This window comes from Protopterus annectens, chromosome 1.part2 (assembly GCF_019279795.1).
Source record: "Protopterus annectens isolate FY-2018-M chromosome 1.part2, PAN1.0, whole genome shotgun sequence".
In the NCBI taxonomy this organism is placed as follows: domain Eukaryota; kingdom Metazoa; phylum Chordata; order Ceratodontiformes; family Protopteridae; genus Protopterus; species Protopterus annectens.
Genome location: NC_056727.1, coordinates 741,781,896 through 741,808,833, shown reverse-complemented (window position 1 = coordinate 741,808,833; position 26,938 = coordinate 741,781,896). Strand labels below are relative to the sequence as shown.

At 40.2% G+C, this 26,938-nt stretch overlaps 1 protein-coding gene across 1 annotated transcript in view; it reads right to left on the bottom strand.

Annotated features, from left to right (window-relative positions):
* The window catches only part of CLIP4 (CAP-Gly domain containing linker protein family member 4), an 844,808-nt gene that overhangs the window by 272,079 nt on the left and 545,791 nt on the right, over positions 1-26,938 (bottom strand). The window contains exon 6 of the mRNA XM_044060201.1: positions 7,210-7,299. Within this exon, the coding sequence (XP_043916136.1) occupies positions 7,210-7,299 (90 nt within the window). The remainder of the gene's footprint in view (positions 1-7,209; positions 7,300-26,938) is intronic.

The following is a 26,938-nucleotide window of genomic DNA, read 5'->3' as shown; positions in this document are numbered from 1 at the left end:
ATTGTGGAACACTATATTAATCACATTGAAACCACCTCACTTTCCAATATTTAACCCTGACAAAGCATACTATTCTGGCCTTACAAGATCTTACTCCCTCTCCAGACCAGCAACAGCAGTAGTAGGCACATGACATACTTCCTACACTAAGGGTAAAGGGTTTGAATCTTTCCACATTCTTTTGCCTACTCTGCAACCTTGAACAAGTCACTTCATCAGATGGTGCTTTGATGAAATTGAGAATCTGGACTAGGCTCTTGGTCTCCTGAACAACATGCTTAGTATGAGCGGAATCTTCCTTGCACAGTTAGAATATAGACTTCCCCATGTTAGCCCTAGCTTCTAGCAAAATGTTACCATACTTCAATCTCCGACAAAATATGCCACTTCAAAATATGCCACTTTATCACAACTCCCTGAGAATGGAATATTACTGCCAATAATAAAACCAAAGTGGCTCACCCTTTAAATAAACAGAGAACCTCATAGTGGGATCCTTCCTGTTCAAGCTACTATATCATGACATCTCCATCTCCCTTGTAGCCAAACTCACCCTTATCACCACAACCTCCTATAACCTTTGATCTTAGTCACACTTCCTTTGTAGTTTTCAAGAACTAAACTGCAATGCACAAGCCACAGCTGTTCTGTACTTGTACCCAAACTGTGGAAATCACTGCCAAATTTCAACAAGGACTGCCTTCAGACCTTAAATCAAATCATTCCTAACCAAACAAAGCCAATGCAAATCTTTTTTCTATTAATCGTATCACCTAAAAATGTATCTCCTTTAATGAAATACTAACAATTTCTCTCCATTGTAATGACCCTAACTTCTATATTCATCTGCATCTAAACACTACTAGAAATTTCCGAAACCTGCAATTGTTAAACATGTTCATACTTGCTGTAAATATTATTTCTACTACATACAATTTGCTCATAATCTGCATACTTTATATTCTGTACTGAACCTCTTTTCTTCCTTTTTCACGGTGGTTGTTCTCTTGAATTACAATATGAAACTCATCGTATGAATAATGTTTTTGTTTATTTCTTTCCCAGACTAAACCTGAAATTAGTCATACTTATTTAATGCCTTGCCCCAGTAAAAAAATTAAGTTACAACTGCAAACTATTAATTCATGAGAATATCACTCTGAAGTTCTTCTCCAGCTCAATGGGCCTTACCCTAGTAAAACTAATTAAAATAGGACTACTTCTGTTTCATTAATTTTTATTGCATTTAAATATGTGGGAAATGTATAATGCTGATAAAAAGTCATGAACGGTCCACTCCACGTACGAAAACACTTTAATAAAAACTCAAACGACAACACATAAAAACATATTTAGCGCTTTCATCTCTTCATAAGGAGACTTCATCAGAATACATTTCACACCATTAATAACACCTTTATATAAGATATAACCAAGTAACATCATTTGAATGCACCAATCCATTTAATTTGTGCTTAATTGAATCAATTAATGTTAAAGAAGTATTCATAGTTTTTCACGTATCACATTGGAGCTAAAATTAAAATTCTTGTTTTTTGAATGAATAGAAATATTGTTCACTTTAAAACAACCATAATTATACTGTAAAATATCATTAAATAAAATCTTCAAATATTTTAAAATGTTATGAATGTAAATAAATATATACATAATACAACTCTAAACGTATTTGAGCATATTAGCTCTGTCTATTAGCATAGGGGTAATAGATACAAATTCATTTAACCCAGGGGGGGAACATAGCTGCCAACCTAAATTGCCATTCTGTTTCTCTTTTCTTTAATACATTTTTCCAGTCCCCCCCTAAGGTTAATACTAATCTTCTCTACAATACCAAATGTGAATTTAACAAAAGAGGAACAAGTAAGGGAATGTTTATACAGAGCATTGCTCAACTTTTTGTTCTTAATATCATTAGTATGTTCATATATTCTAGTTTTTAGACTCCTCTCGGTCTTACCCACATAAAAATGTGAGCATCTCTCACAGGTTGCTAAATATACTACCTTACTACTAAATATACAACCTTACTAGTATTACAATTCCCTTTCTTGAAAAAAACTTTGCTCTTTAAAGAATTTTTCAAAATCAAAAAGGATTCCTTCATTATATATCCGCACTGACTACAATTCCCACAAGGCTTAGTAGCCTGAACCGTACCATCAAAGGTATAGAGCTTGTGTTCCAATAACCTTTTAAAACTTGGTGCAGTCGTAGTTACAAAATAAGGTTTACTTCCCAGTTTTTCCAATACCTCCCTATTAGTTCTAAAAATGTTCCAATTTTCCATCAAAGCCCTTTGGATACAATTACTAGAATGATTATACTGTAACACACAAGCTCTATTATAATTTTTATTTACCCCAGAATTAGTTTTGTTGTTTAAACCAATTGCCAGAAGTGGCTGATATTGGGGTACCCCACTTGATGTATACTTCACCAATTATCTCCTCAGTTAAGGATCTGGGGTAACCCCTATTTAAAAACATATCAACAATCACTTCTAGTTCAGTACAGACATCCTCAAAATGTGAGGTCATCCTGGCTATTCTTATTGCCTGCCCTTTAATAATACTCTTTTTTTTTGTTTGAAAGGGTGATTACTGTCAAAGTGCAAATACACATTGCAGAAGGTTGCCTTCCTATACACTTTAGATCTAAAACCATTGGTATCATGCATAATGAACGTGTCCAAATAACTGATGTTATCTAAACCAAAACTGTATGTGAAATTTAAAAATGAAGTAGTACCACTTAGATAACCAATGAATTCATCTATTTCAGCGGCCGTGCCTTGCCATAAAATAAAAATATTGTCCAAAAATCGAGAATAAAGTTTTATTTTATTCCAATGGGGGCAGCCCAGAACAAACCTAAAATAACAAGATTTGCATATACAGGTGCATAGGCTGCCCCCATGGCTACCCCTTGAATTTGTTGATAAAATTCTCCTTCAAACCAAATAAAATTCTTTTCCAACACTAAGGCTGTGAGTTCACAAATCAAAGTAACCTGATCATGTGTCAAATCAGAATACTGAAATAATGTTTCTTCAAAAAACACCAAGTCTATATCTTTGGGGATGACTATAAAGAGGTATTTGATATCAATGGTTAAAAATATCAATTCCCTCGACCATAATTCTGGTTTAAGCAACCCTAAAAAATCCCACTAATCTTTAACGAGATGTGGTGTCTTTTCTATAACATGTTGGACTCTCTGGTCAATATATACTGCTAAGGGGTGTTTTAGACCCCCTTGCAGCCACAATAGGTCTAAAGGGAGGTTTTTGAATGTTTTTGTGTATTTTTGGTATTCCGAAAAATACTGGTATAGTATGATACTTCTTAAACAAAAAATCATATAACTCATTGTTAATTCTATTATCAACTAAATATTCATCCAAATAAGAATCTATTCTTGCGTATGATACATTTATTTGATTTTTGGACACAGGAGTATATGTTGTTTCCTCGAATAATAAAGACAGCATTGCATTGATATAATCCTGATTCCTATATAGTACTACCCCTCCCCTTTTGTCTGGGGTCATTATTCGCACTGTTCTATCTCTTCTCATATCCATAAGTAAATAATGTTCGTCTTTAGTTAAATTCCAATCACAGTCATCCCTAAAGATATAGGATTGGAGTTTTTTGAAGAAACATTATTTCACTATTCTGATTTGACGCATGATCAGGTGACTTTGACTTGTGAACTCATGGCCTTAGTGTTAGAAAATAATTTTGTAACCACAAATATTCTCCGTAGCACAGGATCCAATGAAGGCAGTCCCACAGGCTTAATAATGAGTAGTAATAAATTTTGCTTTTCTTCAAAGGCTATTCAGTCCACAAAATCAGACAATGGATAATACAAATTAATTTATTGTACGAACAAACAACGAACAAAAAACTTGAGCAAAGAGATTATTTCATCACAAAAGGATTAAGCGCTTTCATTTCCAATGCAGGAAACTTCATGATAAAGTTTCCTGCATTGGAAATGAAAGCACTTAATCCTTTTGTGACGAAATAATCTCTTTGTTCAAGTTTTTTGTTCATTGTTTGTTCGTACAATAAATTAATTAGTATTATCCATTGTCTGATTTTGTGGACTGAATAGTCTTTGAAGAAAAACAACGTTTATTACTACTCATTATTAAGCCTGTGGGATTTGCCTTCATTGGATCCTGTGCTACGGAGAATATTTGTGGTTACTAGTTTGTTTTACATCTCCGTTTTACATTTTTGTGCAATTATTAGAAAATAATTTTATTTGGTTTGAAGGAGAATTTTATCAACAAATTCAAGCGGTAGCCATGGGGGCAGCCTGTGCACCTGTATATGCAAATCTTGTTCTTTTAGGTTGGGAAAGTAGGTTTGTTCTGGGCTGCCCCCATTGAATAAAATAAAACTTTATTCTCGATTTTTGGATGATATTTTTATTTTATGGCAAGGCACGGCTGAAATAGATTAATTAATTGGTTATCTAAGTGGTACTACTTCATTTTAAATTTCACATACAGTTTTGGTTTGGATAGCATCAATTATTTGGACACATTCATTATGCATATCAATGGTTTTAGATCTAAAGTGTATAGGAAGGCGACCTTCTGCAATGCGTACTTGCACTTGGACAGTAATCACCGTCTCAAACAAAAAAAAAAAAAGTATTATTAAAGGGCAGGCAATAACAATAGCCAGGATGACCTCACATTTTGAGGATGTCCATACTGAACTAGAAGTGATTGTTGAAATGTTTTTAAATAGGGGTTACCCCAGATCCTTAATTGAGGAAATAATTGGCGAAGTATACAGTAAGTGGGGTACCCAATATCAGCCATTTCTGGGAATTGGTTTAAACAAAGAAACTAATTCTGGGGTAAATAAAAATAAAAATTATAATAGAGCTTGTGTGTTACAATATAATCATTCTAGTAATTGTATCCAAAGGGCTTTGATGCAAAATTGGAACATTTTTAGAACTAATAGGGAGGTATTAGAAAAACTGGGAAGTAAATCTTATTTTGTAACTAAGACTGCACCAAGTTTTAAAGGTTATTGGAACACAAGCTTTATACCTTTGATGGTACGGTTCAGGCCACTAAACTTTGTGGGAATTGTAGTCAGTGTGGATATATAATGAAGGAATCCTTTTTGGTTTTGAAAAATTCTTTAAAGAGCAAAGTTTTTCAAGAAAGGGAATTGTAATACTAGTAAGGTTGTATATTTAAGCAACCTGTGAGACATGCTCACATTTTTATGTGGGTAAGACCGAGAGGAGTCTAAAAACTAGAATATATGAACATACTAATGATATTAAGAACAAAAAGTTGAGCAATGCTCTGTATAAACATTCCCTTACTTGTTCCTCTTTTGTTAAATTAAATTAAATTCTCTTAGAACAACATCTAACACTGAAGCCTTCAAAATCCAACTTTTCTCTTACTTATCCTCTAAACATAAGTGCACCTGCTTACATCCTACATAAATTTACATAAATTCCCCTTGAACCCTCTACATCCTTTCTCTTTACTCTACCGTAATACTATCTTCTTTTCTTCTCTTTTTCTCTCTCGATCACTGCTTGATCAAACTATATTCTACTCTCAGTTTATGTACTTTCTCTCTCTCTACTCCTCATATGTAAATATTGTTAATAGCATGTAACCTTACACCTTCTTTTCATACAGTCAAACCTGCTACTTAAGGAAACTACTAAATATATTGTATCTACCCTTCCTGAATGATGTTTTTTGAAGTATACTGCGTGTATTTGTTTTTTTACTAACTGTATTCAATGTAATGTTATTCCAAATGTATATATTTTATTACTATCTTTTACACTATGTAACTTAGATTGTATTTGCTTTGCTTTTGGAGCTTTTCTCCCCGGGCCTCCACTGAAAATGGGTACGTTCTGGCCCAGTGGACTTCCCCGGTAATCAAACTGGAAATAAATAAATAAATAAATAAATAAATTCACATTTGGTATTATAGAGAAGATTAGTATTAACCCTAGAGGGGGGAACTGGAAAAATGTATTAAAGAAAAGAGAAACAGAATGGCAATATAAGTTGGCAGCTATGTTCCCCCCTGGGTTAAATGAATTTGTATCTATTACCCCTATGCTAATAGAGAGAGCTAATATGCTCAAATAGTTTTAGAGTTGTATTATATATATTTATATTTATTTACATTCATAACATTTTAAAATATTTGAAGATTTTATTTAATGATATTTTAAAGTATAATGGTTGTTTTAAAGTGAACAATATTTCTATTCATTCAAACAAGAATTTTAATTTTAACTTTAGTTCCAATGTGATACATGAAAAACTATGAATATTTCTTTAACATTAATTGATTCAATTAAGCACAAATGAAATGGATTGGTGCATTCAAATGATGATGTTACTTGGTTATATCTTATATAAAGGTGTTATTAATGGTGTGAAATGTATTCTGATGAAGTCTCCTTATGAAGAGATGAAAGCGCTAAATATGTTTTTATGTGTTGTCGTTTGAGTTTTTATTAAAATGTTTTTGTACGTGGAGTGGACTGTTCATGACTTTTTATCAGTATATATATTTTTCATACGTTTTTACAAATGTATAATGCTTTAATTGGAAGTATGCAGTTTCTCTGTCCACATCTCGTCTGTAAAAAAGGCCTGAGACTTTGAATTAAAAAAAATTCACATCACTTCTGTTTGACTAATGAATTTCACTGGTGCTGCAACATTATGGCTCTTATTTTTCATATTACTATAAACTACCTGGTAACTGAACTAACAGTACTGACTTATTCTCAGGAGAGTACAGAAACTGATCCCTACGGAACATGCAGTTTCTTGCATATACCATACTAATTCTCGTATACAAAGAAATGTTAACTCCCCAAAACTGTGCTCATAGTCATGACTGTCAGAAATAATGTTTTGAAGAATTTAAAGGCTCAAACACTCAATAGGCTTTATTACTTTTCAGATCTGATTTTTGTTTCTAAAGACTTTCTCTTCTGAACTGCATGCCTTCGAAAAAAAAAGCCTAACTTCTGTTTGCGGTCATTTCAGCCATAAAGCTCAAATCTTGCTTCTACTGTTAAACTGGACAGTTAAATATAAAGTGGCACAATAAACTACATCATAAACATTTTCATACACAGCCATACATGGATCAGTACCTCTTCCTCCACCTTGACTTTTGGCAACCTCTTTGGAGGGTGAAATAACTTTGGATTCCGTGCAAGTAAGAGGTTTGGATGTTACTGAACCTTTGATGAAAAGGAAAAAAAAATGGTATGCAAATCAACATAGCACCAATACTGAAAAATGAGAAACATTTTAATGTAAAATATTATCCCCATTTATAAAAATTCAAATCAAATGGTAAAGAAAAACAAGCAGTTTAATAAAAACTATACAAAAGGCCCAGCCAATTTAGAGTCTTCATGGTATAATACCTTAAACTTCCTGAAGTGCAGGCTGTTACTTCTTGCACCTCACTACATACAAAAGCAGTGCTAAAGATGCAGCAGTGCAACAGTCAGTCTTCTACAGTGAGTAATTATGTACAGAATGTGTTTTTTGTTGGGCAGCAATATAGATAGATATAAACACACAAACAAACACACACACATACACACACAGTGAAAATGGGAAAGAGGGAATAAGTAATAATACATGAAAATATTAAGTACTTCAAAGTGCAATATAATGTGAGATCTAAGGTGCTGGATAGTTGTTGGTGACTATTCCAAGTTAAAATGAAAGAAAATGTTCATCAAATTTTCATGTTGTTGTTGTCTTTTCGGCTTTTCCCGGTTAGGGGTCGCCAAAGCGGAACTCCAGTCCGCTAATGATTGGCAGTAGATTTTTATGGTGCAGAGTTGCCAGCCCGACGCCCAACCTTCAGCCAAGGCACACCCATTCACGCATGTCTTTCGGAGGCCACTCGACTGCAGACATACAGACTCCACACAGAAGGCACTCCAGTCGAGAATTGAACAGGAGAACCTCTTGCTGTGAGGCAACAAAGCTACCGCTGTACCACCGCGGCTTCATCAAATTTTCGTGCATCTCATGAAATTTAAAAATTGCATTAATTAAAGAAAATTTGTGACTTTTCTCTCTGTTACTTGAACAGTCAAAAATGTATAAATGAAATACTAAGAGCTGTCTCCAAAACGGGTGTAACTGTCAATTTTATAAAGAAATTATTTACCTCTGTTGAAGAACCATAAAATTGGAAAAAAAATAATAAATACATAAAAATCTTAGCCTATTAACAATGCCCCAATCAGCATTTGAAAATTAAATCTCTCTCATTTTTATACAGTGTTAAACATTCATGTTCAAAGTAACTTGTTAAGGTTTCTGTACGCACCCAGCTGTGACATCCTAATTTGGCCTGGACACACTGAGAAATATAGAGAGAGCCCTAATTATACAGCTTCCAGGCTGGACAATGATATGAGGTGGGGTTCACGAGTGACACAAGAAAGGCAAGCTTCTACCACTCAGCATCATTACATTTCTTCCTGGATGTTACAGTGAATGGCTTAAATGTTTGGCTGCTTACAGTGGAGACAAAAACAGAGCAGAGCTTCTAAAAACTACTCAGAACAGTGACAGTTTTTGACATTTCATAGAAGACTGGTTTGATACATTTCTACAGTATAAAGATCCTATAAAAAAAAAGTAAAATTTAACTCAGATTTGTTTATGAAGAAGCCTGTTTTACAAAAGCAAAGTATAAAAGACATAACTGAAACATTAATAATTCAAATAATTTTTCAAATGGAGCAAATTCAGTGCTTAACATATAATTTCAGCTTGTTCAGTTTTAGTTATTCACATACAAGTATTAAAAAAGTGTTGGGGCTTCCTGTGATGGTGCAGATCTAAGTAAATGTTTCAGCAACTGGTCCCTTTGACAGGTAATTGCTGAGGATTCTTCTGTTGTCTACCAAAGGATTTGCACTGTTTAATAAAGTTGGACTGCATGAGAAAACTTGGCAAGCTATCTAAGAAAGCTGAAAGACAGCCAGTTTCTCCTAGAACACTGGATGTGATAGTCATAGGAAATGAGGCAATGGAAGCAACCGATGCTCCCAGACATGCAAATAGAAAGATACTTATGAATATGTGCATGGGAGAAATTGCTTGTAGGATTCAAGGAGAATAAAAGCAGACTGGATGGTTTTATATCTTTGTCAAACTAAGATGCAGAAATGATGAAGACCATGAGCTTGCACGCATATACCACTGAGCAATGGTAATATTAGCAGAAGGATATTAAAGATCAAATTTGGAGTCTGAAGGTGAGATGCTAAATGGTATACAAAGAACATCTGAATTATTAGAGCTCCTGAGAATGTGGAAGGAGATGTTCATGTGACATATGCAGATAAAGTTGACTTAGTGGTCCGGACTACATGCAACTCGGATTAAAATTCAAAGGACCATCTAGTATTTATGCCTGGAAGGGCTGTTGTGGATGAAGACCAAAACATACACTGGTAAAATTTGAATCACCGAAGGTGAAAGATCAATTACTGTCAATGCTGTGGTATCCTAATGAAGTATATTGGATTCAAGACAAGAATTTTTTGATAATGACTATGGTCTGTACACACAAATGAGGTACAATAGGGCCTGCTAATGAAGGAGTGTCATATAAAATGATGGAAGTTTTATATGCTGTGCCAGGCATTATTCAGTGTACTTTCTGACTCTGTAACATGTTTAAAGATTCACAGGTGACACTAAATGTGATTAGGGAGTATGATTCAGTGATACAAGATAACAATGATTTGAGTGTGGCCATTGCAGAAGGACAGAAGGCTCTATCCATGGAACTGAGTAGCCTAGAACAGGGAGATGCAAGTCACAAATGGCACTGAGAAGATCTTTGCAACAGAACCCTCTTCAGATACTTAGCTCTAGGCTGGATCGGCAGTTGTCTCAAGAAGTTAGTCAATCCACTGGGTAATTGCTGAGGATGTGATTTTGGGAAAATGCATTTTTGGAAGCATTCTTCAGGTGTGAATTTGAGTGCTGGAGTGAACTTTGAAAACACATCAAAACTGTGACACATTTCTTTTTCCTAGGGGAACTAAGCCAAAGAATGATGCATCAAGCTCAAACTGCTATTTAAAAGTTTCAGTGTTGAAATGATGGAAATTTACTGCTGGCAAAAAAAATAATTTGGTTTAAGACACAGTGGACAATATTAGACTGTTTTCAAGACAAACTTCATGCTTATAGGTTGACATACAGTGGATATAAAGGTGTACACACCCCTATTAAAATGCTAGGTTTTTGTGATATAAAAAATGAGACCACAATAAATCATTTCAAAACTTTTCCCACCTTTAATGCGACCTATAACCTGTACAATTCAATTGAAAAACAAAGAAATCTGTTTAGGGGAAAAAATATAAAAAACAAAAAAAGCACAATAAGCTGGATGCACAAGTGTGCACACCCTTAAACTAATACTTTGTTGAAGCACCTTTTGATTTAATGACAACATTCAGTCATCATGGATACACACCTGCCATCAATTAAAGAGACGCTGATTAACCCCAGATAAAGTTCAGCTGCCCTAGTAGGACTTTCCTGACATTTACTCAGTTGCTTGCTACAGCAAACACCATGGTTCGCAGAGGGCTTACAAAGCATCAAAGGGACCTCATTGTTGAAAGGTATTTCAGGAGAAAGTACACTTGTGTACACTTACCATAAATGTAGATGTTCGCGTGTATTCATTGTTGCAGTCATCACCTGTGGGTTATCCCTACTGTTGTAGCCCTCGTCCACCCCAAATACCAGAGTCAATGTTTTTCTGCGTCGGCTGCTGTCACTTGTTGACTGTCGTCAGTGCTATAAAGCAAAGTAGCCGACACCATTACATCAGTTTTTCTTGCCCTAACCAGTCAGAAGTCCAAGGAAATATGGTAAGGTGGCCCTGGTGGCTAAAAGCCACCATAAGAAGCTTATGTCTCCCTAAGGAAAGAGGATATAAGGGGGAAGAAGGGAGTGAAACCAGGACTGCAACAGTGAATACACTCAAACATCTACATTTATAGCAAGTGTACACAACTGTACTATGTTCTTCGTGTTTCACTGTTGCAGTCATCACCTGTGGGAGGATTCTCAAAGCTGAGGAGAGGGGTGGTAGGATTAGTAAGAGACCTAGGCCTGGGTCAGCATGCCCTGCAGAACTGCATTGGCAAACCCTGCCCTAGCCTTAGAGAAAAGAGGTAGGTGGTAATGTTTTGTAAAGGTATGGACAGAGGTCCAGGTGGCAGCTTCCAAGATGTCCCTGGTGGGAACTCCTCTCAGAAATGCTGTGGAAGTGGAGGCTGCCCTAGTGGAATGGGTACGAACAGACTTAGTGGGAGGTTTTCCATGAAATCTGTAGCAGAAACGGATGCAATGTGATATCCATTTGGAGATGGTTTGCTTGGAAATGGGCTTTCCCTCTGCCCCTGGGGCAAAGCTGACAAGCAGTTGGTCTGTTTTCCTGAAGGCTTTAGTATGGTCTAGGTAGCATCTGAGCTGTCCGTACAAATCTAATGAGTTCAGAATTCTTTCCCCCTTGTTTTGAGGGTGAGGGAAGAAGAGGGGTAGATGTATATCCTTGGTTGAGAGTCACATTAGATACCAGCTTGGGCATAAAGGAGGGGTTAGTCCTCATGGAGATCCTGTCTGCATGGAAAATGATGAAGGGCTCAATGGCCATCAATGCCTGAAGTTCTGAAACCCTTCTGGCTGAGGTGATAGCCAGTAGGAAAGTAGTCATCCAGGAGAGGTATTTTGGTTTTGCTGAAGCAGCAGGTTTGAAGGGAGGTAAGTTTAGTTTTTCCAAAACATAATTCAGGTCCCAGGCTGGCATGGGTGGCCTTCTGGGAGGTCTGATATTCGAAGCCTCTCTGAGGAATTGTTTAATCAAAGTATGTGAGAACAGGGGTGGATCTGTATTGAAATGAGCTGAAATGGCTGAGACATGGATTTTAATAGAAGAGAAGGAGAGGTCATGATTTAGTAACTCCGCTAGATAGTCCAGATAAGAGGGATGGAAGGTTGCGAGAAACTGCCCCCTCTGGACTGGTTCCAGGAGCAGAATCTTTTTCATTTTCCTGCGTAAGATTTTCTAGTGCTGGATCTTCTGGCCTCTGTGATAATGTCTTGGACCTGTTTGCTTAACAGAGGCCCATTGTTTGCTTTTAGAGTATAAGCCATGCTGCCAGTTTGAGAATTTGCAAGTCCAGGTGCATTATCCCCCACCCGAGACAAGAAGTCTGAGATCAGGGGAAGCTGCCTAGGAGGCTGTGATGTCAAGCTGTGCAGTAAGGGATACCAGTGCTGCCTGGGCCAATCTGGTGCAATGAGGATGGCCTTTGGCCTCTCCTCCCTTATCTTGATCAGTAACTTGGGAATAAGAGGCAGAGAAGGGAATACATACACAAAGTTGAGTTCCAGGGGAAGGTCAGGGCATCCACCTTCCACGCTAGGCGGTGATACTCCCTGGTACAGAATTGTTTAACTGGTGGTTGAGGTGTGAAGCAAAGAGGTCCACCTCCAGAGTTCCCCACTCTTGAGTGATTTGCACAAAGATTTTTCTGTGGAGCTGCCATTTGTGGGGGTCCAGGAAGTTTCTGCTTAAGTAGTCTGCCAGACAGTTGTTGATCCCTGGTAGGTACTGGGTTACTATGTGCAATCCTATGGAGGAGGCTGTCAGGCATAGGTTCATGGCTAGCCTGCACACAGAGGTAAGATTGGGTCCCTCCCTGTTTGTTGATGTACCACATTACAGTGGTGTTGTCTATTTTGATCTGTTTTGATAAGTAGAACCCCTGGCCTGAGATGGGGTTTGAAGGATATCAGAGCATTTTGTACTGCCATAATTTCCTTCTGGTTGATGTGCAACGGAAAATGCTGGGCATCCCAAAGGCCTTGGGTGCACCTGCCTGCTAGGTGAGTGCCCCAAGCAATGTCTGAGGCGTCGGTGGTGATGGTCCGCCTAGTAGGGTGGAGGATGAAGGGAAGCCCCTTGTTCTTGGCACAGGCCCCTGCCCACCTGAGAATCTCGGCCCTTATACAGGGGATGGCATCAGGGGCTAAGCTGGATTCATGGAAATCATCATCCACCTATTCTAAAATATGGGGGAAGGCCAGGGGTCTGTGTTGGGGCAGGTCTAGAAACTCTCTTATTTTTTTCTTAGACTGAGGGAAGTCCTGGGATTCCCAGTGGAAATGTTCCCTGAGGGTGTGAAGGGTTTCCCCAAAGGAAAGATCTTCTGGTGGGGAGGCAGAAGGAATGGATTCCTCTGCATCTGAGTCTTCATAAGCAGTAAGAGGCTGTTCCTCTTCAAAAACTGAATACTCATATTCCTCAGAATCCTGCTCTGTCATTATTTCAGGAGAAGGGTGTCTTTTCCTTTTAGAAGATGTGGCCTAACTACCCCTGATAAGGGAGATATGATCCTCCGCCATCTTAAGCATTTGGGCTTGGGGTGGTGGACCAGGAGTAAGATGGAGACTAGAGGTAGACTTTCTAGGGGTGGCCTGGCTTCTAGGCCTAACAGTATCCATCGGTGTGAGAGAAATGGTAGTCAGATGAGAGGATGTCGGTTTTTGTCTGGAATCAGTAGTGCGAGAGGCCTCCTCGGAAGCCGGAGCCTGCACTGTGGCTCTGGACCCAACAGAGGCAGAGACAACCAAAGGCTGGGAAGACAAAGAAGATCTCTGCGGCATACCAGACTCCGAAAGGCTCTCGATAGAGGCCTGTATAGATCCCGTATTGGGCATCAGGGGCTGCAAAAGCGCCTCAGTGAATTCCGGAGAACTGACTACCTGCGTCGTTGGAAGGCTTAGCCTTGGGTGGTCTGTCTCTATCTTTATCTCTACATTTTTTCAGAATGTCTACGTATTTCTGGCTGATGGATGCCATTTGGGAATGCAAAGATGAAAAGACCTGTCTACAATAAAGAGCTCTACAATGAATGGTTCTCGCGTTAAACAGGGCACAGAACTGACAATGGGGGACGTCGTGGTCTGGGCCTAAACAACTGATGCAGTAGGAATGGAAGTCTTGGTGTGGGATCTGCTTTCCACAGGTGAGACAATTGTTAACTTTTTCAGACATCGGTTAGTGCAGGAAAAAAGGATCCCCAACGGGGTACTTAACTTTAGATGTTTTCAGTTGTAATTCGAGCTCTGGTAGCGACCGACCGGCACACTTGCAAACTGCTTCTCCTACGGGTTCCACGGCAAGAAAGACTGAAGTAATGGCGTCAGCTGCCTTGCTTTATAGCACTGATGACCTGACATCAGCCATCACAGAAAAACATGGATTCTGGTATTCGGGCCGGCCGAGGGCTACCACAGCAGGGATAAACCCACAGGTGATGACTGGACAACAGTGACGTTGCAAAGAACTGGATGTCCCTCCAAAATTGATGAAAAGACAAGAAGAAAACTGGTCAGGGAGGCTGCCAAGAGACCTACAGCAACACTGAAGGAGCTGCAGGAATTTCTCGGCAAGTACTGGTTGTGTACTACATGTGACAGCAATCTCCCATATTCTCCATATGTCTGGACTATGGGGTAAGGGTTGCAAGAAGAAAGCCTTTTCTTACACAGAAAAACATCCATCCCCAGCTAAAATTTGCAAAACAATACATGAAGTCTCCCAAAAGCATGTGGAAAAATGTGTTATGGTCTGATGAGAGCAAGGTTGAACTTTTTGGCCACAATTCTAAAACAAGAAGCTATGTACTCACCATAACATTCGATGTATGTAGTCCATCTCGCCTCACATTCTTACCCGTGGGTTCGGAGCTGAATATCGGCTCTGACTCGGCCAACTTTTCTAGCTCAAGTCTTTCTCTTGGCTGGGCTAAGATGGTATCCCATGCTGCACTGCTCTCTATCCCCAGATCTAGTTTGCTGCGAACCCCAGCACTCATTCTCCATGCATAACACCACCTAAGGAAAGGAAGAACAAACCAACAATAAAGGAAGCTCTGAAACCAGACCTAACCTTAGGATCCTCCAGGACAGGGGAAGGTGGGGGGGGGGGTGGGTAAGTAAGAATGTGAGGCGAGATGGACTACATACATCGAACGTTATGGTGAGTACATAACTTCTTGATATTATGTAGTCCAATCTCGCCTATATTCTTACTCGTGGGACAGCGTCCCTAGCACCTAAATCCTGGGAGGCTCAGTGGAAAATACTCCTGAGCACTGTGGAACCAAAGGAAGACCTGCCCCTAGATACCACATCCAACTTGTAATGAGTAACAAAGGTGTGAGGAGATGCCCAAGTAGCCGCAGCACAAATATCATCCATAGACAATCTGGCCTGATAGGCTGTAGATGTAGATACAGACCAAGTAGAGTGAGCCTTCACCCGGAATGGTAAATCTTTACCCCCTGAGGAATAAATGAAAGAAATACAACTGGAGATCCACCTGGACAGAGTGACTTTGGAGACAGGAGACCCAATTCTGTTTTCCGAAAAGGAAACAAACAACTGATCAGATTTTCTGAGGTCTTTCGTTCTGTGTAGATAAAAACGTAATTGTCTGTGTACATCCAATTGATGAAATTTGAATTCTGCCTTGTTTGAGAACTGGGGAAAAACACTGGCAATTCAATGGATTGATTAAGGTTACTGATTGACGCCACTTTGGGAAGAAAGGAGGGGTTCGGTCTGAGAGAAACCCTGTCCTTATGAAAAATCAAATAAGGGGGTTTGATTGATAAAGCTTGAAGCTCCGAAACGTGTCTGGCTGACGTGATGGCTACTAAAAAGACAGTCTTCCAAGTTAAGAATTTTAAATCACAAGTGGCTGCAGGCTCAAAGGGGGGTGAAGTAAGAGCCTGTAGAACAAAGTTTAAGTTCCAAGGAATGACCGGTTCCGATACCGGAGGACGAAGTAACAGAGTGCCCTTCAGAAAAGCCTTACAGAATCGGTGTGCCATCAGGCTAGGCTCGTTTGCAACATGAAAGGTAGAAATTGCCGCCAATTGGACTTTAATGGTTGCGGCCGCTGAACCCTGGTTAAAAAGTATAGACAAGAAATCCAATACAGATGAAATTGGAGCTGTGTAAGGGTCAATCTTTTTGGTATGCGCCCAGATTGAAAAACTCTTCCATTTACTGTAATAAATCTTCCTGGTCGAGGGCTTATGTGAGGAAGATAAAATATGAACCACCTCCGGTGAAAAATGATGAAGCCTAACTAATGACAGAAGTGGAGTAGCCAGGCTGTCAACTGGAGGGTTGGAAGAGAGGGATGGATCTGCCCTGACATGTGTGTCAGTAAGTCTGGTTGTGGGTCCAGAATCCAAGGAGCGTCCATGAGATAGGGATGGAGAAAGGGGAACCAAATTTGACGAGGCCAGTGTGGGGCAATCAGAATCATTCTGCTTTCCAAGGATTGCGCTTTCTGAATAACCTTTGACAGCAAAGGGACTGGAGGGAAGGCATATAGTAGACCGGAGGGCCAATCGTGGACTAGAGTGTCCCTGGGTGACTCCCCTTGAGGGGGGATCAACGTGAAGTAGCTGCTGCATTTGGCATTGAGGGGGCTGGCAAAAAGGTTGCAGCAAGGCTGACCCCACCTGCGGAAGATCTGTTCCGCAACTTGACAGTTCAGGGACCACTCATAAGGCATCAGAATAGCTCTGCTTAGCCTGTCTGCGATCACATTGGACTTCCCCGGAATGTGCGTTGCCACCAGAAAATGTTGGGAAGACGCTGCCCACTGCCATACTCGCATGGCCTTTCTGCAAAGGGGATAAGACTTGGTTCCTCCCTGCTTGTTCAGATACCACACCACTGACATATTGTCTGAGTGGATTGCAATAGTCCCGAGAGGAAGAAAACTCTGAAGTGCTTGCAACGCTAGTAGCACCGCTCTCATCTCCAGGATATTGATATGCAGATGCATCTTGTGTTCTTGCCATGTGCCTTGGACTGTCCTGCCTAGATAATACCCCCCACTCCATCTGGGAGGCATCAGTGGTCACAGTGGCAATCCGGGGCGCAGGAACGAAGGGCTTTCCTGCATTCAGGTTGTCAGTGCGAAGCCACCAAGATCCTGTTTGCACCTGTCTGTGAGTAGAATAGGGTGAGAAAGTGGAAGACGTTGGAGAGACCACTGGGCAAAGAGAAGCCACTGAAGGAGCCTCATATGTAACCTTGCCAGAGGGACTAACATAATCGTCGCAGCCATTGTCCCCAACAGTTGGAGGACCCATCTTGCCTTCGCTCTTCTCAGAGGGAGCCAGGCGTGAACTTGTTGTTGTAAGACTCTGATTCTTTCCTGTGGTAGAAACGCCTGCATGAGGATGGTGTCTAGTTCTACGCCTATAAAAGTGACACGCTGTGAGGGCAACAAGGCAGATTTTTCCCAGTTCAATGTGATGCCCAACTGCTTGACAGTAGCATCCCTGGTCTGAATTAGTAGATGCCTGGTGGTGGCAGTAAGGAGCCAATCGTCCAGATATGGAAACACTTGGAATCCCTGATGTCTCAAGTGAGCAGTCACCACTGCCATGCATTTGGTAAACACCCTAGGGGGCTGTGGTGAGACCAAAGGGCAGGGCTCGAAACTGAAAATGACTGGCTCCCAGCCGGAAGTGCAGGTGACTTCTGGATGCCCTGTCCATCTTTATGTGGTAGTAAGCATCCTTGAGGTGGATGGAGTACATCCTCAATTCTTTTCCCAACAATGGGAGAATAGACTGCAATGTGACCATTCGGAACTTGGACTTTTGCACGTGGGTGTTCAATTGGCTGAGATCCAATATGGGTCTCAGGTCCCCTGTCCTTTCTGGCACCAAAAAGAATCTGGAGTAAGTCCCTAATCCGATCTGGTCTGAGGGGACATGTTGGATGGCTCCTTTTTCTAGCAGCTTTGGCACTTCGGAAGCTGCGTAATCCCTTTGACTGGGTGGAACATCCGGGATTTTCTTGATTGGGGGAAATCTGACGAGAAAGGGATGACATATCCTCCAGTAATTATTCATAGAACCCATTGGTCCTGGGTGATGTCTTGGCAGGCCTCCGGGTATAACAAGATTCGACCCCCGAATGGCTCCGGAAACGCACAGTCGGGCCTCCCATCAGGAGCAGCAGTAGGGAGAACCACGAAAGGAATCGCGGTCTCCTGAATTGTGGGAGCCTCCTCTGCCCCTAGGGCAGTGTCTCCCTGAATAACCACCCCCTCCCCTGCCTCTGGAGGGGGGCTCACCTTGTGCACCGGAAAAAAAACCTCTGTGATTTCTTGAACCACATTTTACCACCCCTCTGGGCCTTGGGATAAGGCCTAGAGGGAAGGGAAAAAACAGACTTCTATGGCAGACAGTTTTTCCCTTCTGCTCGCACTTGGCGAGGGTGTCTTTCACCTTGGTTCAGAACAAAGAGGAACCATCAAAAGGGGTGTCAGTGAATGAAGACTTGAAGGCCTCTGCGAAATGACAAAGGTGCATCCAGGCCTGCCTCCTAAGAGCAACTCCTGAACTTGCTGCCCTACTCGCTCCTTTGGCTGCATATGAAATCAGCATCATGGAGGAGTTTGCAATGGAATTAAGGGTAGACATCTGAGCGTTGACCATCTGGGCCACCGCCTCAGAAATGTTACCCGCAAAGAGTATCTCCAAACTCCTTGAGGAGATCTCTCTGGAGCCGTGTAAAGTGAGATAAATAATTCAATGACCGTAAGGTAAAGGTCGCTGAAGAAAAAGTACGCTTCCCGTACCGGTCCATGGTCCTAGACTCCTTGTTAGGGGGATGGATGGTGGAAGAAGTCTCGGCTAATTCCTTCTGAGTGGCAGCTGCCACCACCATGGCATCCACTGGGACTCTCTTGGACAGAAAATCCTTATCAAACAAAAATTTGAGTCTCCCGGGGACTGGTTCCACAGAGTCAGGGGTTTCCCACACCCTTCGACAAACCAAATCCAGAAGCTCGCCGAAGGGTGGGGATAACCAGGAGGTGGAGGGCTGAGTACCAAAGGCCTTCAGGAAGACAGACTCCTCCTCGGAGGGGGCTTTGGATGGCCAGTCACATCTTTGTTTCAAAATCTCTAGGATGTCAGAGAAAGAAACATCTTCAGAGGATGACTTGGGGGACCCCTCTAATTTCTCGAGGTCGGTGTCTGATGTGAGAGACTCATCCTGGGAATCTATGTGCTTCCTCTTGCATGTCTTCTTTCTGGGTGGCTCCTCAGGCAAGAACTCTGAGGGGCCCTCAGAAATGTGGGGACCACTCATGGGGGTACCCTGAGACCTTGGGACTTCATTGTCTAGAGATAGATGGCGATCAGAGACCTGCACCGGTGTAGTACGGGACATAATGACCGACCCACATGATGCTGCTGATGAATTGGCCAGCGCGCTCCGCATGGCCTCGAAGGCTGGTCCCCCCGAGTCCGAAGAACGACCAGCCTCCGAAGCCACTACAGGAGTCAAACTTCCCCACGCCGAAGCACCGAAAGGGAGACTAGGAACCGAGAGGTGTCCTGAAGCCTCTCCCTTGGGTCCGAACGAAGAATCCGGAGTCCTGAATCCCGTGAATGGCGCTGACGGGATCGGAGCTGATGTCGGCACCGATAAGCCAAGAGGGGCTGTCGGAACCGACCTAGGGACATCACATGGAGCTGAGCACTCTGGCTCCGAAAGTTGATGTGTGCTCAGAGGAGGAAGTATCAAAGCAGGTTGAGGGATGGGCTCCGAAGCTGACTGGGTTGGAGCCGAGAACAATTTAGCCAAACCGGTGAATGAAGGAGTCTCTCCACCACTCTATCGACATCCACATCTGATAAGGTCCTAGAGGATTTAGAGGATAGAGAAGGAGATCGAGACCTCCTCTCCAAAGGAGACCTGCGAAGAGGTGATACTGGCCTAATGCTAGGCGATCAGCTCCGAATAGTTTCCAAGATGATTGGAGCTGAAGCAGGTTCCATAACTACTGACAGTTCCTGCGCCCCGAGGAAAATGGAGCCGAGGACGTTGAAGCAGACTTTGCTATTTTCTCCAGTGGCTCCGAGGAGACTGATAGAGCCGGAGATCTCTTTTTAGATTTAGAGGATTTTGCCTTAGAGCTGGAAGCAGTTTCCAAACCCTCCTCGAAGGAGGGTTTCAGAAGTCCCTTCAAAATCAATTTATTCTTCCTTTCTTGAAGAACTTTTGGACTAAAGGCATGACAGAAACTGCATGACTCCTGGAGATGAATTGCTCCCAGACAATACACACAGACAGAATGTCCATCGGTAATGGACATTTTATAACTGCACCTACAACATTTCTTGAAGCCCAAGGGCTTGTGCTCCTTAGTATCTTTGGACATCGTTAACCAACAACAAAAAGCATCAAAGACAAATAATCATTGAATAAATGCCCGACGGTCAAACAGTCACAAGGTGGGAAAGACCTACCACGAACAAAAAACCTCAAGATCTCTAATTTAAACAATCCTTAGACACAAACACAAGGGGGGAAAGGACCAAAAACCTCTAATTTAAATGGTTTTAGACCCGGGAAAGATTATAACACAAGGAAAGCAAGGGGACAGACTAGGTCCTCTAACTGAAATGGGCCTAGCCCGTTGGGAACAGCTAGTGGGATACCACAGAAAAACAATCAAAAACACCAACTTTTCCACAATACAAGACCAGAACACACAATAGCTATTAAAATAGCTTTTTGTTTGCAACAAATTCTCTGATAATGAAGAAAAAGGGTATTTAGCCACAGCCAAGAGTGAGACCACGTCCGAGCTACGCAAGCGGCAAATGAGATCTGGGGATAGAGAGCAGTGCAGCATGGGATACCATCTTAGCTCAGCCAATAGAAAGACTTCGAGCTAGAAAAGTTGGCCGAGTGCTCCGAACCCACGGGTAAGAATGTAGATGAGATTAGACTACATAACATGGTATGTCTGGTGCAAAAACAACACTTTGCAACACCAAATAAACACCATCCCCATGGTGAAACATAGTGGTGGCAGTATAACGCTTTGGGGTTGCTTTTCTTCAGCTGGAACTGGGGCTTTAGTCAAGATGGAGGGAATTATGAGCAGTTCCAAATACCAGTCACTTTTGGCCCAAAACCTTCTGGCATCTGCTAGAAAGATGAAGATTAAGAAGAATTTCACCTTTCAGCACGACAATGACCCCAAGCATACATCCAAATCAACAAAAGAATGGCTTCACCAGAAGAAAATTAAAGTTTTGGAATAGCCCAGCCACAGCCCAGACCAAAATCCAATAGAAAATCTGTAGGGTGACCTAAAGAGGGCTGTGCACAAGAGATGCCCTCACAATCTGACAGATTTGGATCGCTTTTGCAAGGAAGAGTGGGCAAATATTGCCAAGTCAAGATGTGCCATGGTGATAGACTCCTACCCAAGAAGACTGATTGTTGAAGCACCTTTTGATTTAATTACAACAAAGTATTACGGAAACTGAGGAGAAATTCAACAAAAAACACCTGATATAATGTTGTTTCTTTCTTTACGAAAACAGGGCAAGCATGCGACTGTTGGGTTAAAATTTTTAAAAATATTGTTGCAATGTATACATCTTGAATTAGTTGAGACTATGTGGTAAATTATTAAATGTTTGGAAGGAAAGTACATGTGGGACATTATTATGGTTAAAAAAGGATGAATTTTATTCCCTGGAATGTGAAGGGCCTAACTAATTCAACCAACTTTAACAAGGGAGTCATGGATGGCGAGCTAAGAGCCATCACAGAGGCAGAGGCTGGTCAGAATTCCTGAAAGTAGAAATGGCTACTATAATACCATCATGACATCTTTGCCAAATAATGTAATTTGAACAGATGTCCTGTGAAGCTTCTGGTCTCTATAGCGGGCACGTGCACTGTGGTTTACTCAAGCCTTTTCCCAGGACAGAACGAATGGTTGCTGGCTTGCTTCATCCTATCTCCCCCAGCCAACCCAGAAACCACTCCACAACTTGCATATCTGGTGGCAGAAATGGACATCATGCCTCTGTGTCATTGGACTGTTTCAGTTTTACATATTACAGAAGATTCTACCCTATGCAAGAATAGATAAACAACTTAACTTTAGGACATGCTTATTTGGTAAACGAGGTTACAACCCATCCTATTCTATTTTTCAATCAGTGTTTAAAAATTATGGGCAGGGAATATATACTGAAACAATTACGTTTCCTAGTAATACAGCCGGAAAGAGAAACTTTTGTTGCATGCTTTAAAGAAACAGTAGATCAAAACTTAGAGTCGTAGGGTATACTACAAGAACTATCCGCCACTGCATGGGACAAACTTAAGAATAAGAGAGGATTTGCTGTTAAATTTCGGAATCCAGAAAAACGAGGATTTCTGCAAGAAAAGAAAATAACTGTTACAATTACAGGGGTAGGGTGCTTGACAGGGCTGAAGTTCAGCAACTGATGCAAAAAGATGAAGAGGAAATGAAATTCTGATTGATAAGAAACTGTAATTTTACAGCATACTTAGTATTTTTATAATTTCACTAAGCATAGCAGACCAATGTAGTGCAGTTAAGGCAACAGAGGGTAAAGCAGGATGCTAACAGTGTTGCACAGCCAACTGGATCAATAGGTATCCTATGATCGTATGGTAGGGAAAAAAGTTTTTAGGATGTACTACTAGACTATTCATGAAACAGAGAAGAGGTGGGCCAGTACGGGGTAGGAACAGATTACTACCTGAGTAAGCTACAACTGAATAAACTTTGAAGTTAGTAGGTAGACTTACTGACTAGGTTGACTGCTAAAGATATGTTAACAAAGGTTATGACAGAACAACATGTGGGACGGGACTACAGACAGTGATGATATTCGGGGTATGAAGACTGCATAAAGAACCACCATTGGCTGGTATGGGGGGCATAACTCCCCACTTAGTTTGACTACATATTGTCTTCTGGAGAGAGTTAGTCATTGGTGTTGCAACTATGCATGTCAATTGTTTAAAATGTATTGTTTTTAAGTTTTTGGTAAAATACAATATAAAACAAACAAGGTGGGGGGCTATGACCTCCACACACCCATTAACTACATATACTAACTCCAGGATCGCACTATAGTGAGGAAAACGGCATTTACCTTTTACTTTCCTTACAGGAGTCTACACAGTGCCATATATACTAAGTTTAGTTCAGTGAAATAAGTTTCAGTGAAATGAGCTTTCAGTAATTTGTGTTTCAGGCGACGTGGTTGGGGTAAAATGAAATTCAGTGAAATGAGATTCAACTAAACAAAGTAGACCCGTAGATGTGTGTGTGTGTGTGTGTGTGTGTGTGTGTGTGTGTGTGTATGTATATATATATATATATATATATAGATAGATACATATGTGTATGTGTGTGGGTTTTGTATATATATATATATATATATATATATATATATATATATATATATATATACACACATATATATATATATATACACACACTCACACATGCCATTGTTTCGACTCCAAAACTTCTGAATGCCAGTGTTTTTTTTTTTAATGCTGCATGCAGGCCTGCAAGATATCTCAAACAGCATCCAAGCCAAAAGGTAAAAAGGTTAAAAAGACGCATCATTTTAAATAATTACAGAAGAAAAGGTAATAGAATGGGAAGAGACAAAGAAGTCATTTGGATTGCAGGCTAGTTATCACCTTCCCTATCAGGGAGTGACATCAGAGTATACAACCATGAGAAAAGGATACGAGTCCTAAATGAAAGACCTGCACTCGTTTTTTAATCTACATCAGAAACTGCTGTTAAAAAAGGAGAATTAGTAGGGCAAATAAAATATTGCACAATGACTATAGGAATCAGAGGATGTCAGAAATGATTGGGAAGAGAGATTAGACATGCAATTCACAAAAACAATAGGACTATGTATGGCTCCCAAATACGCAACAAAATCTAGAAGATTTAGGATTTTTACCTGGAAGTATTTGCATTGATGCTTTCATACCCCAAGGAGACTGTAAAGAATTTTTCTTTAGGTATATGACAAATGGTGGTGGTATGATGGGAAAGAAAGAGGTAACTTAAGACTATTTGTTGTGGGAGGGTAATGACTTGGCAGACTTCAAAAATTCCCTACAATGTACCCTGCCAGTAATACTGGGCGAGCAGATGAGTGTAATTAAGAAAATTTTTTTTTTTTTTTTTGAGCTGGGATACAAAATCTGAACTGCCTAGATACAGAAAGACCTTGTTAAGTTTAATTCTGGTGGCTGCCAAAAAGTCAATTACTAGAAAATGGAAATCAATATCTAAATCAACTATACTTGAAGTAAGGAATATTGTAACAGAGATAAAAGAACAGAAAATGCGGACTTTAGAAAAGGATAAGAGTAAATTACATAGAACAAAATGGAAATTGTTGGAATGATACATGTAGAAAAATGTTTTGTAGGGGGAATGAGGTTTAAGAGAAGGCAGAAAATGAATAATTTATGTAATTCTGTATCAATTACTTGATACACAACAACATATATGAATTATAGTGTTTGTAAATGTGAACCTGTTAATATGGTTTGATTATTTTTATATAAATGCAAAAATATCTACGTCACAAGTAATTCAATAAAGGTATTTTAAAATGTCAAATCATTTTAGTAAAAACTATAAGAAAAACCCAACCAAGTTAGTCTTCACTGTGTAACACATTACACCTCTAGTAGAGGACATGCCAGTGTTTCAGTTCCATGGCTTCTGAATGCCCATGTTTTTTTAAATATATTTATTTTAATGTCCTTACTCTGTACATTCAGGCAAATAAAGCCAAAACCCATTAACTTTTTCAAATACTGCAGATCTGGTGGAAGATCAGAGAATGTGGAAAAATACTTTTAGTAACATTCTCAAACAGAAGTATTTAAGAGAGATTTCTCCCTGTGATACAATTAATTTTACACATTGTGAAGAAATTGCCACAGAACATTCATGAAAACAGATGGCAGCCTTTGTTAAAAATGGAATAAGTGGGTGAAATGAGTTATCTGTGGTAACGAGCTAGAATTAAGGATTGGATTTCAAGGCTATTATACACTAACTATATATATATATATATATATATATATATATATATATATATATATATATATATATATATATATATATATATCTATATACACACACACACACACACACACACACACACATATATATATATATATATATATATATATATATAAAATGGGATCCAGACACATGCTGGACTAGCATATGTCCGAATCACAAAACATCACACATACACGAAAGCGCTTAACATCGACAAGCGCTTCCGTGTATGTGTGCCTGTTTCGTAGATTGGACTACAGTGCGGGTAAGGGAAAATTCCCTTTTCAACACTGTAGTGCGATCTCGGAGTGAGAATAATAAAGTAGGGGGGGTGTGGGGGTGCAGGGGAACAAAGCTCCCATGCAGAAACGTAGATTTTGTTTTGAACTACACATACGCAGAAGCGCTTTCGGTTATGTGTGTTCGATGTTCTGTGATTCAGACATATGCTAGTCGAGCATGTGTCCTAGACCCATACATATATACATATATATATATATATATATATATACACACACACACACACACATGTGTGCGTGTACCCCCCCCCACATATATGTGGTGAAACCTCACTAGATCGACACACCATAATGTCAACTGCAAGAAAGTCGAATCACAAAAGGTAGACAGTTGTGCTAGACTGACAATCCTCAGGGATTGTATGATATCATAGTCAGTACATACAATTAAGCTGGTTGTGGGAGGCAGATCGCCCAAGATGGGGGTGTGCGGTGTGGGGCCTGCCTCTCTACAAAAAAATATATATTATTTTGTTTTTTGTTGGTTGCATGCAGTGAGTATTTTACTTGCACATGTGTAGTTTAATGTCATCATTTCCTACATCAACCTTCTGAGGTCGACTTTTTTGCTATCAAAATTGTGGTGTCATCCTGGTGAGGTAGAAATATATACATATATATATATATATATATATATAAAACTATATATATCTATATATATATATATCTATATATATATATATATATATATATCTATAGCTATATCTATATCTGTCTATATATATATATATATATATATATATGGGTCTACCTGAGATGGTCGACAGGAAGCCTTCTCAATTCATATTCCTCCCAGAATATCCAAGAGAACTGGGGAGTGGATTCAGAAGGCTGAATCCGGAAGCAATGAAATACCAAAAGAGACTGTACTCCTAGAGTAGAATGCAAGGTAATACTGCTTAGTGTAGAAGTATAAAGATGACCAAGTAGCCAAACAGCAATGGCTGCATCCTTGAAAGAATAGGAAGCAGTAACCCACCTGCCTTAATGAACAAGGACAATTGCTGGTCAGCTGGCAGAACATGATACAGCTACAGTCAGTTTAAACGCTTTAAAATGGTTTTGTTTGGTGACCAACAGGCCTTCCCTAAGCAGGACGGATGATATAAAAAAAACTAGGTGGTCTTTCTGGGTTCATGCACATGCTCTAGGTGAAACCAGGACAGAAGGGCCCTCTCCACTCTGTATTCTATGCAAAAAAATCATAAAAGGACTAATTTCAGAAAGTTTTGAGACTACTATGAACAGACGATGGTTTGTCTAAAGGAAGTCTAGCTTGTTGTAGAAATCTAGGCAAGGTCCCTCAAAATGAGATCCTAGAACTCTGAGATCCATCTAGCAAATGTAATGGCCACTAAAGATAACTTCCAAATCACATCCACCAAGTCAGATGACTGAAAACGTTCAGAGAAAAGCTTGTCTGTCTTAAAATATTTACCTCAAGGGTGAGGTATGTTCTTCAAGGGATGGCGATAAATTATCCTCTCCACAAACCTCTTGACAAGCCTGAAC